The sequence below is a fragment of the Candidozyma duobushaemuli genome (genome assembly GCF_002926085.2).
Source record: "Candidozyma duobushaemuli strain B09383 chromosome Unknown C_B09383, whole genome shotgun sequence".
Lineage (NCBI taxonomy): Eukaryota > Fungi > Ascomycota > Pichiomycetes > Serinales > Metschnikowiaceae > Candidozyma > Candidozyma duobushaemuli.
In genome coordinates this window covers 362722-376379 of record NW_020289897.1, presented here as the reverse complement: position 1 = coordinate 376379, position 13658 = coordinate 362722, and the positions used below count along the sequence as shown (strand labels likewise).

The following is a 13658-nucleotide window of genomic DNA, read 5'->3' as shown; positions in this document are numbered from 1 at the left end:
TATAACGACGTAATGCATTATAGACTTTATAAACTCACAAATCCGTAGGCAGTTGGCCGCCAGACGAATCCGCTTATTGTACATTGCACCACCCATTCCCAATCAATAATTCCGAACTTCGCCAGCTCAGCAGGACCATTTGATTTACATGCCTTCTCGATCTCCCGTTGACTGTTATCAAGCACCAAGAAATTCATGTCCTTATTTTCAGCGATGTGGGATTTGAGGTGGGTTTCATTATTGAACGCCTGTAGGGTTTGAGCCCCAAAAGCGTGGAATATAAATTCACACATTCGAAGTGTCTGTTTGTCTTGTCTTTTTTGGAAAATTAAAACATTCAAAGTTGCCATTAGGTCCGAGTTATTGTTAAACTGGTCATTTAGACCAACACCATTCTCGAGATTCAGCCGGAAGCGAAAAACATCTTGACTCTTTAGATTCTTTGTGTGGAAGGATTGACCTGCCGGTAGAAGGAAAGCCAGCCAATTTTCAAGAATATCCTGATCCTCGATGGCTTGTTCAATGAAATTGTCTGCCAATATCGGCCAGCCAAGTGCCAAGGCTTGAAGATATTTGGCACTTCTTGAGTGCCCATCGGAGAGAAATGCCCCAAAGCTGATACCAAGAAATTTTTGCAGCCTGATTCGGAGATGGTATGAGCTGCTTACTTCAAAAGAAACAAGATCTCTGATCTCAGAATCGTAGACTAGCCCTCCTCGGTCTTCTATTATTTTCTTCAAAGTAGTTTTGCGCTCTGGAGCCATGGAAGTGATGAAGAATACACGGCCACCGAAAATAGGTGCAAGCCTATAGGATTCGCTTCGTTCTGGTTTGGCCTTCCTAGGGCTTTTAGTCTTTGGCTCAAGAACTGGTTCAGAATTTTCTGTTTCCTGTGATGAGTCCAGCAGTTGAAGTAAAGGCTGTATGGCCCCATAGTCTCGCTGTACTAGATCGACACCCTCATACAATAATTGAAACCGCAGCTGATGCACTGCCCAATCATCAGGTTCCATATAGCAAGTGGATAAGCTTACTGTGAGTTCACCTCCGTTGGCCACATTGTGTTTTCCTTTCTTCGATAAGTGGAGGGTGTCAAAACCACGCACACATCTAAAAGCAGCCTCATCCGTTATCGTCATTCTCGTGACGACATATTCGGAGGGGGCCATGAACGTCCGTAGATTATCGCCGATTCTCACGTCAAGGACAAAGAGGTCTGTATTTTTCATCTCCTTTTGGCACCAGTCATAAAACTCAACTAAAGTGTGAAGTGGGTCAATGGGCCGAAGTACCCTTGCTGGGTAGTATCTGAATTGGAAATACGCCCAAACGCCTCGGTCGTTCTCAAGATGTTCAACTGCTAGTGTTGCCAGGTCCTCTTCTGTGATAGCATCAAGCTCCGCCGTCTGAGACTGAGAGCCTGCAATATGGTTGATTCTCCTTTTCTTCGGTAGATTAATATGCTCGCGGCTCTCGTCAACCTCCGGCAGCATAGGAATATCTTCCGACAGCTTTTGTCGGAGAATGTCCAAATCAAGACCACTCACATCCTGCGAGATATCCTCAAGGTCAGATGAAGACTGGCTCCATGTTTTCCTGACCGTAAGACTGCTACCAGCAGGGGTTTGCGAGGAAGATTGGCTCCACGATGTTTTTCTCGGTATCAGTAAATGTTTTCTTCTCTCCTCCAGTTCGTCTGCTTGCGTCTTCTTAAGCTTGTGTTTGAAGAGACTGTCCTCATAGAAAATGCCGTTGAAATGCTCGTCCTTGTCATCGTTGCTGATGATACTAAGATCGTGTTCCCTCTGCAGCAGAATGCCGTCGTTGTCTTTCTGACTACTCAGTAGCACAGGCTTGCAACTTAAATCAACTGGTTCTTTCCCAGGCAGAAACACCTCCTCCTGAGTGTTCAACACCTGAGTAGTAGGCTCCTGCTCTCTTTGCACCGGCGAAAGCACCATGGTAGTCGTATGTTCTTCGGTGTATTCTGAATCATTGGCCCTTGGAGAACTCGTAACTTGCGTACTGGCGTAGCCGCTCACCACCTGTGTGATTGGCTGTGTGCTTTCCCAAACTGAGTTTCTTCTGCCTATGACCTGGGTGGCGTCGTCCAGAGGAATAGGAGCAATTCGTTGTGTATCGTCTGTGTGGCCATTGACGTTTGGCCTGATTACTTGGGTATCACCGAGATCGACTTGATGCCCAATCACTTGAGTGTCCCCTAGCTCGACAGGGGCCTTCTCGTTCAGCGTCTCGATATGTTCACTTCCAATAACTTGTGTGTCTTTGGCATAGCTATCACTGGCACTTCGCTGTAGTAAACTCGGCGTACTATGCTGTGGCGTAGATTCGATATTAGGCATGCTTTGTAGGTGTCGTACTGGAGAATGTGACTCATCCTGAGACTGTTGGGAGTATGTTTTGAGTGTACCAAAGAGGGGACTCGTCTGGACCTCTTTCGATAGATCGGTGCTTCTATCAGCTTGAGTCGCCGTATCATTGGTACCTGGAATTATATCATCTGAGCTGGCCTTGGGCCCATTGTCTTCCTCATACTCAGTGGCGAAAACAAGGCTGTTATTGTGCTGTGATTCGCCGTATGCTTCCTCAGGCATAACATCAGCTAGTGATTATCAGTGCGCGGTTGTAGGTTGAGTTTGGTGATAGTACTGGGGTAGTGAGGATGGAGCAGTCTCGTCAAGAATGATTTCTGGAGAATTTATAAAAGATTGATAAAGGTGGATTAGCCACTGCAAGAGATAAGCAAACGATTGTGAATATCGAACGAAACTCAAGTGCACTCTATCTTGGCGTGGGGTATCAGAACAACTGAAGATCTGAGGGTCTAACTACATACTTATTTCGAAGAAACAGCGGGTTAGTCTCGAACTCTACTCGAGACCTTACCCCTACAACAGTCTACATACTCCGTTAACACAACAATAATCATTTATATAAATACCCTCAATCCACATCGGGTGTGACGATGTGCGTCGTAGATAGAATTACGAGACGGAACCATAGTTCTTAGTCGTCACACATTAAATCTATATGATACAATTATTCGGCAAGCTATTGGTATTGCTGCCTTCCGCCTTGCTCCGCCTGTTGCAACAACAGGAGAAGCGCCTGTGGGTTCTGATTCATTTGAGGGTTTTGATTGACCAACGTTGAAAGATAGTGGAGCTGGTCTTGGGAGAGATCCTGCGGGATCTGTGGTTGTCCGTGATGCTGTGGTACTTGTGGCAAGTGTGGAGCTGGTTGCTGAATGCCAGAGCCAGAACCTCCACCAAGCTTCAGCAAAATGGAATTAAGGTCCACCTGTGGAGGTGGTTGGGCAATTCTGGGTGCGCTTTCGGAAGGAGACTTCTTGAGAATACTCTTGCCAACGGGGATGTAATCCTTTTTGACAACAAACACAGCATACAAGCCCTCCTGTTCCTGGACTTTGGCGAAGTTCAAGTATTCAGGAACATTGTTGCCGTTCAAGGCGAAAACATAGGCGTCTTTGACACAAGCAGCCCGGTTAGACAAGACACCGACCTTATTCTTGTGGAGTAAGTAGTCATACAATTTGTTGAACTCAGCTTCTCTGTCTCTTGGATTGAGCTTCACCACGTACAAATCCCTCGAAGACGTGATCTTTCCAAGATATGGATCAGCTTTAGCACGATCCAAACGACCTTCGATATCGTACTTGGATCGTTCCAACAACTCCTTGCACACACGGATCACACGATTGTGGAAGCTCACTGTGACATTATCCTTTGGTTTTTCGTATTTTGTACACGAGATGAATTCTGCTTTTGCAGTAAAAGCCGCAAAGTCAGGGAAGATAATCTCTCCGTTCCAGAAGTTGACGGGCATCGTAGGCGGAAGCTTCACTTCTGGTTTCTTTGGAATAGACGAAGGCAGTTGCTTTGGAGCTGGTGGAGGAGAGGGACCCTTCAAGATGAAATCAAGCTCGTCGTCGCTGAGGTCATCTTTCTTATTTTCAGGCTCTTCAGTCTTCTCCTCATGCTCCTCCTCCTTCTCATCATCATCATCGTCTGCCAAATGGTACATCTTTGGCGCCAGCGGGTCGGTCTTGATAGTAGTTTCTCTCGGAGTGGGTGACTCTTCTTTGAAGTTGCGGTGGTCCACGGTTCGGGCCATGATAGAAATGTCCTCGGCATCCAGAGGGTTGTTGCTGATTTCGACAATTTCCTCACCCTTATGAGTACGGCGGATTCTTTGACTCAGAGGATCATCAACAGTAAGCACAGAGCGTCTGATCGACTCCTGGCGAACCTTCTCAGCGTATTCCTTCAAGTCACGGTCGATCTCCTCTGGTGGCTTGGATACAGCATCTGGAAACGTAAGCGAACCATCAGCAAGTTTTGCTGCCACAGCCTCTTTCTTCACGAGCGCCATTACGCTTCTACTCTTGTCTATGTATTTCTTATTTGGCGTCTGCCCGGACCATTGGAATATGGCTTCCTCTAGCCCACGGGCGATAGAATCCGCATCAAACTTGCCAAGTTTGGCCACCACATTCCTTAACGCCTTTTCAACGCTCTCTCTTGTTTTCGTCGCTGGATTAGGCTTGACAGCCTTCTTCACGGGTATCTTCCGTTCCACTCGTCTTCTCACTGGAGCTTCTTGCTCAGGTGAGTCACACCGGTTACACTGGTAATTTTCTGGGATCAGCGTTTCCGACCGGTATCCCATACACTTGGCATGTTGCCATGTATGACAGTCATCACATTCGATCATGGTTCCTCCACGATCAGTGTCCTCATTGTAGTTATCCTGAGTAGTACCGCATGGATCACATCTCACGTCGCCTTCGTAGTCATTTCCGTCACTGTCGGCCTTGAAATCATCCTCACTCTCGGAAGCCTGCTGATATTCTGAATCTTGTTTTTGCCTCTTCGCTGGGTGCTCGTCTTCTTGAGGTTTGTAGTACACATCAAACAGGTCTCTGCCCGTATGCTGGCCCTTATTCTGCCTAGATGAACGGCGCGGCTCTTCTTCCATTACGGCTACGAGAGGGGACGGTTACTGGGATGGTAAAAAAAAGGTTCGTTGGTGTATCTTTTTGTTTGATCCTTTGATTTTTTTAGTGGGGCTACGCCTTATATGCCGTACCGCCAGCCAGAATTTTGCAACCACTCCGATGTCTACTCCATGTTTCCAAAACTATTCATATTCCTATAAACCCTTGATTAATGCCATGAAATCTCTGTCCTCTCCCATAACCTCTTCGGCATCTGTGAGCACGTTCGCACTAAATAATCCAGATTTAGTGTGACGGTACCCCTCTGACGCTGCTTCCATTGCCGATGCCCGTCTCCTTTTCGCTTTTGAAACACTGCTGTCTGGCAGATCGTGTCCCGTGTCGTTACTTTGGCTGGCTCTCCTTTCTTTCTTACGGCGGCCAGTGCCAAAGTCGTTCTTTATGCGAAAATTGACAATAGGCTCATGGACAGTGTGAGGCTGGTGCAAATGCGACTTGTTACGGAAGGCTCCAAGAGGCACCTTCTTCTTGCTGTTGTTGAAATCTCTCCAGATACGGATGTCGTTTTCGTCATCATTGTCCAACTCGCTGATATTGAGCAACTCTTCGAGTTCAATAGCAGAGTCCTCATGCTCATTATTTCCAAGACTGATGGACTTCCAGCCTTTCGTCCTTGGGTTCTTCTGTGTATTCTGGCCGCTCTTCAATGTTCTCGTAGAGAGACCATCAATGATGCCAAAAGGTTTGCTTTCGATAGCCACCCAAGTTCCAAGGACTGGAGGTCTGTAGTCCGCAGTCTTGGACGACAACACTTCCTTGGCCATCTTGCTTCCATTCTGGTTCTTGCCAGATTTGGGAAGCGACGTGTCGACATCCGTAGACTCACCACTGTCGTATTCCTGATCTGACAATGGCTCAAGGCTAAACTCACGGTCGTAGGTTGCCTCACGGGTTTCTTTCTCCTGGCGCAAGATCTCTTCGAGAATGAGCTGCTCCTCAACATCCACGGGTTCAGCGTTGACGTCAGCATCGGCCTCGCTGTCAGAGCTCAAGAAGTAATTCCACAAGTAAGAATCGTCTTCTTCTTCACTGTCAAGCGGACCTCTAGGCTTCTTCCGTTTCTTGTGACTGGATTTCTTGCGTTTTTCAGGACTCACTGACTTACTCACAGGGCCGTCCAATGTGTCGGCATCATTCTTCAAATCCAGAAGACTGCTTTCAGACTCCTTGCTATCCGTCTCAAAAAGAGGGGCGTCGAATTCCATGAGATCCATGAAGTCAACTTCATCCTCGTCTTCATCATCCTCAATATAACCGTCGAGGGTATCAGACTTGGAGTTGTCTCCAGCATTGTCGTACTCAGTCACCTTATCCTGGAAAGTCGGCTGTCCAATGCCTTTAGCAAAGTCGGACTTACCTGGCTCATCTTGAATTTCATTCTCGTCATCGAAGCCGTTCATCTCAAACTCGTTTACCAAATACTTCTCCTCTTCCTCCAAGAAAGGGTCCATGGTCTCATCCTCATTAACAGAGCTAACCAGTCTCTGTCTCGATCTTGATGAGTCAATGTCCTGAGGATTACCTGTGATAAACTCCTCAATATCGTTGTCGGCTTGCAAGGTGGCCAAAAGATCGTTATCATCGAACTCGTAGTCATCATCGGACTGGAGTTCATCATCCTTGATCTTGGGCACGTCAATAATGGGTTCGTCGAATTGGAAATTAAGATTGTAAGATTGTTTGTCACCTAGGTCTTGAGTGACCTCTTCTCCAACATCCTCTTCTTCGGGCTGTGCTGGCTTTATGACATTAAGTGGGTCTTCCTGATCACTATCATCTTCAATAGCAGATTCGTTAGCGGCGTCGTCAAAGTCGAACTTGAAGTTGATACTGTCCGGTAAGGGTAGCTCGGACTGTCTTCTGTAATCGGACTTTCGCCTCTTCTTGTCCTTGGCGTTTTGCTGTTTCTGTAATGCCTTGATCGCTTTGAGAGATTTGTGGGATTTAGCATTAGCTCGCCTTTCAGCCTGAAGTTGAACAAAGTCGACCTCGGAGTCATCGGATGACGACACCGACGAGTTGTCCTCCTCATCCTCAGAGTCGGAATTTGACTCAGAATTGCTATTCGAATGGCCCCTGTCCATCATCGAGTAGATCCCTGTTAAACCGACAGACGAATTATCATCGTCCTCTACGTCATCGCTGAGGTCATCATCCTTATCGGATTCAAAGACCTGAGCATACGAAGCTTTGGGTCCTTTCTTGGGGGCTCTCTTTTTGGCGGCCTTCGATGGCGCTTTGGTTCTCCTAGGCAATTTGGCATTTTGGAAAAATACCGATCCTTTCCTCAGTGCAGACTGTTCGTCCTTTTCGGACATCGCGGTTAGCGAGGACTCCGAATCCGAATCGGAATGCTTCCTAGTCTCTTCGCTGTATTCGGAAGAGGAAGAACTGACAATGCTGAATCGTCTATCTCTCTTGTATGGCAAATTCTTGATATTCTTGCCCCCGTAATTCGGGGCTTGTACATTTTTGGGTTCAGTTTCTGGGATACCCCAGATTTCTTCGTTGTTGTTTTCGGCATTTCACACTGTTCCTAATGATATCTAAGAGCGTATGAGTGGTTTTTTGTTGTATGTGAAGAAACTGGTTAACATGCTTTGGGAAATGTATAAAACCGGGAGTCGAGTATAAAATGAGAACCCAGGGGGAGTTGATCCTGAGACTTGGGCTCGAAAAAGCTGCAATAAAAACTTGTTTTTGCAAATATATGAGCAAATTGAGATTTGGATTGCTTAAATCAGGCAACCTGTGTGTTTAAATGAAGAACTGTGTGATGAAAATGTACCAGATTGAGGCGATGAGGTAAATTTCACGATATGTGAGGTCGAGTGCAGGAGAAGGACCACAGTTTAGGAGGGGCTTTTAGGGGACACCTAAAGAGGGGAGCGATTAAAACTTTTTAGTTGCTTCCCACCGAGCCTTTAAAATGTAAGGTTTTTTCTATAAGCGTTATATTTAGATGACGGCTCCGGGGGTGCAGTTAGGCTTCTAACGCAAGCTAGAGCTGAGCAGGCGTTATTGGTATACAATAAAACCAAAGACTTTCAGATTGACCGAATCACCCTCCATAACCTCTATAGATTCAAGTTGCATCGACCGTTTCTGTGGTTGTTACAGTGCAGCTACTCACACATGTGCGTCGGTATTGTAAGTAAGACATTGTGCGCAATGGGATAAAAGGAGTAGTGGTTATGGTGCCAAATCGGGGGCATTTTACTGGCTGGATCCGAGATGCTTAACCGTATGCATCTAGGAACAAGGTCCTGTGGTGGGGTGTTGGTTGACTGCAATACCTGATCGTGGTTATCAGGTCCACAGTGGTTGCGAAATGGAAAACGCAATAGGGACGATTTCCCCGAGGGGAGTTTGGGCCTGAAAATTTCGCTCAGTGCAACAAGAGAGGATGGAGTTTCTAGAAATCATTGTTGTTCACTGATGGCCGATTCAAGATCAAAGCTTGTCTCGAAGTAGCTTTCGGTTGGTGGCTTCATGATTAGTCGTGTGATCAATTGACACTAGGCTGTCTGTGTTATTAAGTACGAAAGAGACTCTGACGAGTGAACGAGATTTTAGGACGGCAAAGCAATTGGTTGTCATGAAACGTGCATGAAATGAATAGTGGCATTTTCTTAGATTGGCAGATTAGAAGGGCCCCAACAATGTAAAAAGGGCACAATGGCGACGATGATTTGGCATATCGTGTTCTTTTTCGTCAATGCATCTGATTCTAAGGAGAGTATGAAAGTTTTGCGTCTGGTCGATCACTTGGCGAATGAGTTCAATGACAATACCGTTCATTCTGTGGACTCCCTATCCCCTCGTACCTTGTGGAAGCGGGATCAGCACGCCATGTTCTCGAATCACATATTGTTTCAAACGCAAATTCTCAAAGTTATGAAGATTTCGTACCATATGCTTAGACTTGGGTTGTTCGTTGGGTATTGTACTTGTGCAATTTTGGTAGTATCGCCAATTTTGACACTTTCACGTAGAAGGTGTCAAACAATGCACAATTCCTATTTTGCGACTAATCCTAAAGTTTACTATTTAAAAATAGAAACACGTACTTGAATTAGACATGCAAAAAATGACAGCCAGCCCTAGCTCGATTTCAAAAACATGTCCACCATACATGCCTTCTTTACGTTTCAATAGCACTTGCAGATAGCTTTCCCAACAATGGATGTTAGCTGATGCGATGGCTGCGAAAACGTACTGCTAGCGATGAGCCCAAATGATCTAAGTGGTGTCTTTGTCATTTTCTTTGCCTTATCCATAATTTAGCAGTTAGACTTCTTTCGAACAATACCTAACATCCACAGAGCCCAAATCATGTACCACATACGTAGATCAACCATCCGCAACCAGCATACCTTGAGAATGTGCACGGGGAACTTTTCTCAATGCATCAGATCGAGAAAGCTCAAAAGCCACTGTCCACTCTCCAAACTCACCAAGCAAAACCTTCTGCTTCATTTCCTCTCAAATAAACTTAAACTTTATCTTTGCCGTGTGAACGCCTTTTTTACCTTCCCTTCTCTGCCGAAGCGTGGTCCCTGCCTGCAGAGGACGCGAATATGTTCCTTAGCCCTGTCAATCTGAAAAAGAACCACCGACCACCATGTCTGTTTTGAACACACGCAACCTCCGCGTGATAGTGGCGGCTTTTGTCGTCTTCACTGTGGTGACGTACTTTGCCGTGTCAGCTGGCCACTATACAGAGTCTGCTGCCAGGGTGAAGCCTCCTGCCAACTCGGATCTCTTGGAAGCTGGAAACACCTTGCAAGGTTCTGCTCACAAGGGCGTGGAGGCGCCTTACAAGGCCAGTCCTAATGTCCAGGGAAATAAGGCCGACAAGCTTGATGCCGAAAAGCCAGCAGAGAAGCCAGTGGATAAGCCAGTCGCCGATGCATCTCCAGAGAAGCCAGTGGCTGATAAACCAGCTGCTGATAAGCCCGTGGAAATTCCAGCAGAGAAGCCTCAAAAGGGTGCCTCTGGAGCTTGTGAACAGACCGACTACGTGATCATGATCGACGCTGGATCCAGTGGATCTCGTGTCCACGTGTACTCCTTTGACACCTGTGTGTCTCCTCCAAGAGTGCTCAACGAGGAGTTCAAGATGCTCAAACCAGGTCTTTCTTCTTTTGACACTGATACCAAGGGTGCTGCTGCCTCGTTGGACCCCTTGTTGGAGGTGGCATTAAACACCGTCCCTAAGGACAAGCAGTCTTGTACCCCAGTGGCAGTTAAGGCCACAGCTGGTCTTAGAATGTTGGGAGCTGAGAAATCGGACGCCATTTTGAAGGAGGTTCGTAACCACTTGACCAAGGACTATCCTTTCGCCGTTGTGGAAGGAGATGGTATCTCCATTATGGACGGTAAGGACGAGGGTGTTTACGCCTGGGTCACTACCAACTACCTTTTGGGTAACATCGGCTCCTCCGAGAAGCTTCCTACCGCCGCTGTTTTTGACCTTGGCGGTGGTTCTACACAGATTGTTTTCGAGCCTGAGTTCAGTGATGCCAACGATGTGTTGGCCGAGGGTGACCACAAATACAAGTTCACTTTCGGTGATAGAGACTTTGAGCTTTACCAATTCTCCCACTTGGGCTACGGCTTGATGGAAGGAAGAAATAAGGTCAACGCTGCTGTCATCAAGGCCGCCAAGGACACCACCTTAACGAAACACCCATCCAAGGCTGCCGCCAAGGAAGCCACCGCTGCATCCACCCTCATGAATCCCTGCATTCCTCCTGGTATTTCGGCCAAAGACATTTTGGTTCAGGCTTCTGAGGACGAGTTCTACAAGGTGAACTTCGAGGGTCCTAGCGAGCCTTCCGCTGCGAGATGTAGATTCTTCGCCGAAGAGGTGTTGAACATGGAGGCAGAGTGTAAGCAGAAGCCTTGTTCCTTCAACGGTGTGTACCAGCCCTCGCTTGTCAAGGCTTTCCATAAAACCTCTGACATGTTCGTCTTCTCCTTCTTCTACGACAGAACCAACCCCTTGAGCTTCCCAAGCTCCTTCACCGTTGAAGAATTGAGAGATTTGACCTCCGCTGTTTGTAAGGGTCTGAGCACTTGGAAGACCATTTTCCAGACCGAGGAATTGCAGCAGCTCAACGAGGAGCCTCAGTGGTGTCTTGACTTGTCCTTCATCTCAGCCATGCTCCACACAGGTTACAATATCCCCTTGAATAGAGAGTTGAGGACAGCTAGAAAGATTGCTGACAACGAAATCGGTTGGTGTCTTGGAGCATCGTTGCCATTGTTAGACCCCAAGACCGGCAACTGGAAGTGCCGTATACTGGAGACCAAGTAAGTCTCATTATATAATTATTGTTACGTCTACGTAATACCCACAAAATTTCAGCTTTTCAAATTATCGAAATGTAATCTTGAATTGTTTTTTCCATCTGTCTATGACTTCAGTCGAACTAGACAGGCCGTATCGCACTGTGGGTGCACATGTCTATAACCGACCATACCGCACAATATCTTGAACAACAAGGAACAGAAAGATCCATCACGACTTCGGAACATAAAGATTAAGCTCTTTTTCCGCTTCACTCAAGGTTGTTAACTGTTGATTGTCATCACAATTAGTTTCTTGTTTGAGCATTACAGATGCCTAATAAACCAAGAAGAACCTCCTCTCTTGGACATCACATCCATAAAACGAGACTGTCACTGGCGAGCCAGGATAGACGAGATGCTCGTCTTGGAGAAGGAGGCCAAACAACCCAGATGCTCAAGAAGTTTGGCTCTGAGGAATTGAAAGAAGTTCGTTCACACACTGACTTAGCCAGAACCGCTAATGGTGTTCGTATGCTCACCAAGAACATTGCTAAGGCTACAATCCAGCTTCATGTGAAGGCTATCATGATTGTGACGAAAGCCAGAGACAATTCTTTGATCTATTTGACGCGAGAGGTTGTTGAATGGCTCTTCACCAGAAATGAAGATATCACGGTATATGTGGACGCTAATCTCAAACATCTGACGAGGTTCAGCTCGTCCTCCATTCTCAAGACATACCCGAAAGCCCAGCACTTGTTGAAATACTGGAACAAGGATCTCGTCAAGAGAAAGCCAGAAGGCTTTGATTTGGTTATTACGCTAGGTGGTGACGGTACGGTCTTGTATGTCCTGAATTTGTTTCAGAGAATTGTCCCCCCAGTCATGTCGTTTGCTCTAGGTTCCCTCGGGTTCTTGACAAACTTCAAGTTTGACCAGTTCAAGCAAAGAATGACCACTGTGCTCGACACAGGTGTCAGAGCATACATGAGAATGAGGTTCACCTGTCGAATCCACCGTTATGACGGAACATTAATATGCGAGCAGCAAGTATTGAACGAGCTCGTTGTCGACAGAGGCCCATCTCCATATGTTACCAACCTAGAGCTCTATGGAGACGGCTCGCTTCTTACCGTTGCACAAGCCGATGGCTTGATCATTGCCACTCCAACAGGCTCTACTGCGTACTCACTTTCAGCTGGCGGCTCTCTTGTCCACCCCGGCGTCAGTGCTATTCTGGTCACTCCAATCTGTCCACACACACTTTCCTTTAGACCAATCTTACTCCCAGACGGCATGTTTCTCAAGTTAAAGGTTCCAGCCGAAAGCAGAGCATCCGCATGGGCATCTTTCGACGGTAAGGTTCGCACGGAGCTCAACAAGGGAGATTATGTCACGGTTCAGGCAAGCGCTTTCCCATTTCCCACGGTCAGACTGTCGAAGACGGAATATTTCGACTCAGTGAGCCGAAATCTTAATTGGAATGTTCGTGAGAAACAGAGGCCGTTCTCTCACTTCCTCACGGGTAAAAACAAGTCCGAGTTCGAGCAACATCAGCGTAATAGCGTTCAGACCAGCGACGGCCATCGCCTTTCAGAATTGGCCATCAATGATAGCGATGAGTTTGATATTGATTGGTCTGACGATAGTAAGGATGAACTGTCCGAAGATCAACTGCTGCAGCTAGAGCTTGACTTCAAGAAGGATTCGAGAAAGAATGACGCAGAAGGAACGCAAACGGATGAGGAAATGCTAGATTATAATTTGGTCGAGCCATTTGTTCCACTGCCAGGCAACGAAATACGGACTCCCACGGGTCACAATTACAATGACGACAGAGAGTGCTACACTCATCCCAACGCTACCATTCTGTTATACGGTGATTCGTCTGGCGGGTCTGATGAAACTGAACATTCGTGAACGATGCTTAGAAATGACTGATTGATTTATATCTGGTGTTATAGTAAAGAGATGTCATTGGGTATCCAGAAGCCTGGTAAAGCGTTTCGCAACCGTTAGCAAGGAAAAAAAAAGAAACCAAATTAGACCAACTAGCACGCGCGAGCAGGGCAACGTCACGTGATCGAGTCGCTTATCTTGAAACATCTTCGCTTGGCTCCACCGTGAGTACTTGCTTGGATTTGATTTTTCGTGAAAGGGTGTTGAATAATCAATCTTGGCTGAAGCTTATCCTTCAAAAAGCTTTATTCCATAGTAAGGGGGCGATATCTGGAAAAAGAATATGTCTCACGTGACCGAGAAAATTTTATCAAAAAGCAATACGCAGGGAATACAAAAGTAG

General features: G+C 46.6%; 5 protein-coding genes across 5 annotated transcripts; 2 read left to right on the top strand and 3 right to left on the bottom strand. All coding sequences in view use genetic code 12, as the record gives it.

Annotated features, from left to right (window-relative positions):
- Positions 1–26: 26 nt before the first annotated feature.
- RAD9 (chromatin-binding protein) lies at positions 27–2615 on the bottom strand (the record flags this gene model as incomplete). Its single annotated transcript, XM_025481535.1, has 1 exon — positions 27–2615. The coding sequence occupies one exon, from the start codon at positions 2613–2615 to the stop codon at positions 27–29; it is 2589 nt and encodes an 862-aa protein (XP_025336153.1).
- A 457-nt stretch (positions 2616–3072) lies between these two features.
- CXQ87_003049 (uncharacterized protein) lies at positions 3073–5019 on the bottom strand (the record flags this gene model as incomplete). The annotated part of the gene is made up of 1 exon (XM_025481534.1): positions 3073–5019. The coding sequence occupies one exon, from the start codon at positions 5017–5019 to the stop codon at positions 3073–3075; it is 1947 nt and encodes a 648-aa protein (XP_025336152.1).
- A 174-nt stretch (positions 5020–5193) lies between these two features.
- Positions 5194–7377, bottom strand: IFH1 (Ifh1p; the record flags this gene model as incomplete). Its single annotated transcript, XM_025481533.1, has 1 exon — positions 5194–7377. The coding sequence occupies one exon, from the start codon at positions 7375–7377 to the stop codon at positions 5194–5196; it is 2184 nt and encodes a 727-aa protein (XP_025336151.1).
- A 2306-nt stretch (positions 7378–9683) lies between these two features.
- Positions 9684–11381, top strand: GDA1 (guanosine diphosphatase; the record flags this gene model as incomplete). The annotated part of the gene is made up of 1 exon (XM_025481532.1): positions 9684–11381. The coding sequence occupies one exon, from the start codon at positions 9684–9686 to the stop codon at positions 11379–11381; it is 1698 nt and encodes a 565-aa protein (XP_025336150.1).
- A 425-nt stretch (positions 11382–11806) lies between these two features.
- On the top strand, positions 11807–13276 carry CXQ87_003046 (NADH/NAD(+) kinase; the record flags this gene model as incomplete). The annotated part of the gene is made up of 1 exon (XM_025481531.1): positions 11807–13276. The coding sequence occupies one exon, from the start codon at positions 11807–11809 to the stop codon at positions 13274–13276; it is 1470 nt and encodes a 489-aa protein (XP_025336149.1).
- Between the last annotated feature and the right edge of the window lie 382 nt (positions 13277–13658).